At 40.2% G+C, this 3439-nt stretch overlaps 1 protein-coding gene across 6 annotated transcripts in view; it reads right to left on the bottom strand.

Moving 5' to 3' along the window:
• The window catches only part of gria4a (glutamate receptor, ionotropic, AMPA 4a), a 99156-nt gene that overhangs the window by 94282 nt on the left and 1435 nt on the right, over nt 1-3439 (bottom strand). For 3 of the 6 annotated variants that reach the window (XM_016487600.1, XM_016487604.1, XM_016487603.1), the window contains exon 1: nt 3098-3333. The exons of the other annotated variants lie outside the window; for them this stretch is intronic. In XM_016487600.1, the coding sequence (XP_016343086.1) occupies nt 3098-3170 (73 nt within the window). In that variant the 5' untranslated portion in view covers nt 3171-3333. Of the gene's footprint in view, nt 1-3097; nt 3334-3439 lie in introns of those variants that run through there. 6 annotated transcript variants of the gene reach the window in all.

Genomic DNA, 3439 nt, shown 5'->3' on the forward strand with positions numbered 1-3439 from the left:
AGAGTGAGAGGAAGAAAGAATAAGTGACTGCAAAGAGGAAAGAAGCAAGAAAGAGGTGCTTAAGGACTAGTTCACCCTAAATTGGAAAATTGTTCTTTTACCTGCATCACTTTTGTTTTTCTTTCACTATAAATCATACTCTCGGCTATAGCTCTAAAATCTTGCGTTTACATTAGAATATGGCACATCAATAACTCTAAACACCATTGGTTCTCATGTATCTCTCACTGTCAACTACCAATGACATCAAATCTTGATGCACCATACTGGAATGCACACAAATGTGAATGAAATCCAAGACACTGATTTTCTGTCTTTTTAGGAGCTCATTTACCTTGGTCTGCATTCACTTTTATTGTACAAACTACACTCTTCAAGGAATGGTTCACCCAAAAATGGAAATTTGCTGAACGTTTACTCATCCATCCAAGATTTAAATGAGTTTGTTTCTTCATCAGATTTGGAGAAATGAAGCATTGCATCAGTGTCTCAGCAATGGATGCTCTGCAGTGAATGGGTGCCGTCAGAATGAGAGTCCAAACAGCTGATAAAAACATCACAATAATCCACAAGTAATCCACACCACTCCAGTCCATCAATTCATGTATTGTGTTGTGAAAAGCTGCATGTTTGTGAGAAACAAATCCATCTTTAAGATGTTTTAACTTCAAACCATTGCTTCTGGCCAAAATCTGAGTCCATAATTCATAATAATGCTTCCTCCAGTGAAAAAGTTAATCTCCTGTTGTCTCTCACATCAAAATCCACACACATATTTGTTTAGAGCTGTTTTGGACTGTTTAAACGCTGCTTGATCTGTGCAGATTTCTCTCCTGATTCAGACCAGACCACTTTTTCACTGGAGGAAGCCTTATTATGTATAAAGGACTCGTATTTTAGCCAGAAGCAATGGTTTGAAGTTTGAAACAGCGTTGATGGATTTATTTCTCACAAACACACAGCTTTTGTCTTCTCCAGATGTTAACTGATGGACTGGAGTGCTGTGGATTACTTGTGGATTATTGTGATGTTTTTATCAGCTGTTTGGACTCTCATTCTGACGGCACCCATTCATTGCTGAGCAAATGATGCAATGCTACATTTTTCCAAATCTGATGAAGAAACAAACTCATCCTAATCTTGAATGACCTGAGGCTGAGGACATTTTCAGCATATTTTCATTTTTGGGTGAACTACTGCTTTAAAAATAAAGATTCCAGAAGGCGATTTTCAAAGCAATGCCATTGAAGAACCATTTTTGGTTCCCCAAAGAACCTTTTGGTGAACAGTTCTTAAAAGAACCTTTTTTCTTAGTATGAAGAACATTTTGAAAATCTAAAGAACCCTTTTCCACTATACACTCTTAAAAATAAAGGTTCTTTATTGGCGTTGGTGGTTCCATGAAGAACCTTTAACATCCATGGAACCTTTCCATTCCACAAAAGGTCTTTACAGTGGAAAAAGGTTCTTTAGATTATTAAAATGTTCTTCACTCTAACAACTTCTGGGAACCAAAAATGGTTCTTCTATGGCAAATCACTGCAAAAATACCCTTTTGGAACCTTTTTTTAAATAGCGTAACCCTTTTGTGGAATGGAAAGTTTCCATGGATGTTAATGGTTGTTCATGGAACCATCAATGCCAAATGAAGAACCATTATTTTAAGTGTGTAGAGCAGTGTGAACATTCTGTTAAACATCTTGTTTTGTGCTCCACAGATTTAATCAAGTCATACAGGTTTGGAATGACATGCAGGGTGAGTTAAGTGCTCATTTTTGGGTGAACTGTCCCTTTAATCATGGAAATTATCTGTGCGGAAGATCGCATTTGTTGTTGGTGTCACCAGAGCATGCATGTCTGCACTTGGCTGGGCCAGTGTCACGTTCTGTTTCATCACATCCTCCTAATTCTTCTCTCTTTTTGATGGACGTTTTGGCTCAGCTGCAATTGGAGATCCCATAACGTGCTTTTATTTGCGACGAACAACACAAGCATTGTGCATTTGCATTGCAGCGGTATGTAAATGTCATTAGGCGTTGCGTGCAACTTTCCATCTCTCTCGCTCTGTGTGTCCGTATTTAGCGCATTAACTTTATCGGCAGTGCTGTCAAAGGCGCACAAGTCAGCGGCCGCATCTCATTATGGCGTGAGACTCTCCATCTCAATGAGCAATGCAGTGACTGAACACACACGCAAGACACATCCTGCAAAAAGAGAGGGAACTGTGTGTGTGCAAGACAGAGAGAGAGAGAGGGGTGGGCGGGCATGCATAGTGGTTTGCTGATGTTAATCAAACATAGAGCTGCAAATCTGGTGAAATGGGAAACTTTGATCAGACTCAGATGGGAAGAGGTCATCCCACATCGTACCAGTACAGAAAGACAAGACCGAATACTGCAGTGATGCTCTGAACTGGCAATGAAAGGTACAAAAGCGCACTCAATATGCACTTGACCACAATCTTCATCATGATGACCACAACTCATGCATGCTAAAGTACTCTAAACCCTTGAAAACATTATTCCACCCTAATAATACTGCATGTGCAGAGAATTACAAATGAATCTACAACCATTAAATATCACATTTAAGAAAAAAAAATGCTTAAATAGCACTAGATTTGGACACTTTACAGGGCCATGACCACAAAAGACACTGTCCACCTCAGCTGTCCCCTTTGTGTCCAATGAATTGTACCAATTTTAAAAATAGTAGTCAACCAATATGTGTATTTCCCTGTCTGATTCTTACATTTTAAATTTGATTCCCACAATCTTTTCCTTACAAGTTAATTGGCGTAAATAACGCATTTGGTGCTCAAAAGCACATTTTTAGGGTATTTTAAGGAGAACAGTGCAAGAACGAAAACCCCTAAACCCCAAAACAAAGACATTTCAGCACACAAGGTTCTTTAGGTAAAATAATAGCTTTAAACCCCTATTTGAGACTCATATCTCTGTGTATTTGTATAACGCAGTGTATAAACTAATTATTGTGAATTATTATGCACTATGTGCATCGTATCTGTTGCACTGCGATATTCCTCGTGGGGTTAATAAAGTGCCTACCTAGCGATCATGTTAGAAGTGTAACTCACCGATCTGGACACTGCTGGGAAAAACCCCTTCACTGAGTCCCCACAGCAGCGGAATCAACACCAGGATCCGCATTCTGTTCGAATCAGAACCCGTCCGGACTCATGGATGGATGGATGGAGACGAGATAGTGTGACGGGAGGGAAATGAAAGGAAATAAATGGATAATCTCGCAAAGGGAGTTTCAGCAATCCATCCTACAGGAAATCCGTGTGTTCCCCGCAGTATCCACTGGAGAGAGAAGAAGAAGAATCTGTCCGGAGGAACGCGCGAGGGTGTGTGTGTGTGTGTGTGTGTGTGTGTGTGTGTGAGAGAGAGAGAGAGAGAGAGAGGCGGGCGCCCTC

The sequence above is a fragment of the Sinocyclocheilus anshuiensis genome, unplaced genomic scaffold, assembly GCF_001515605.1.
Source record: "Sinocyclocheilus anshuiensis isolate Anshui unplaced genomic scaffold, SAMN03320099.WGS_v1.1 scaffold906, whole genome shotgun sequence".
NCBI classification, from domain to species: domain Eukaryota; kingdom Metazoa; phylum Chordata; class Actinopteri; order Cypriniformes; family Cyprinidae; genus Sinocyclocheilus; species Sinocyclocheilus anshuiensis.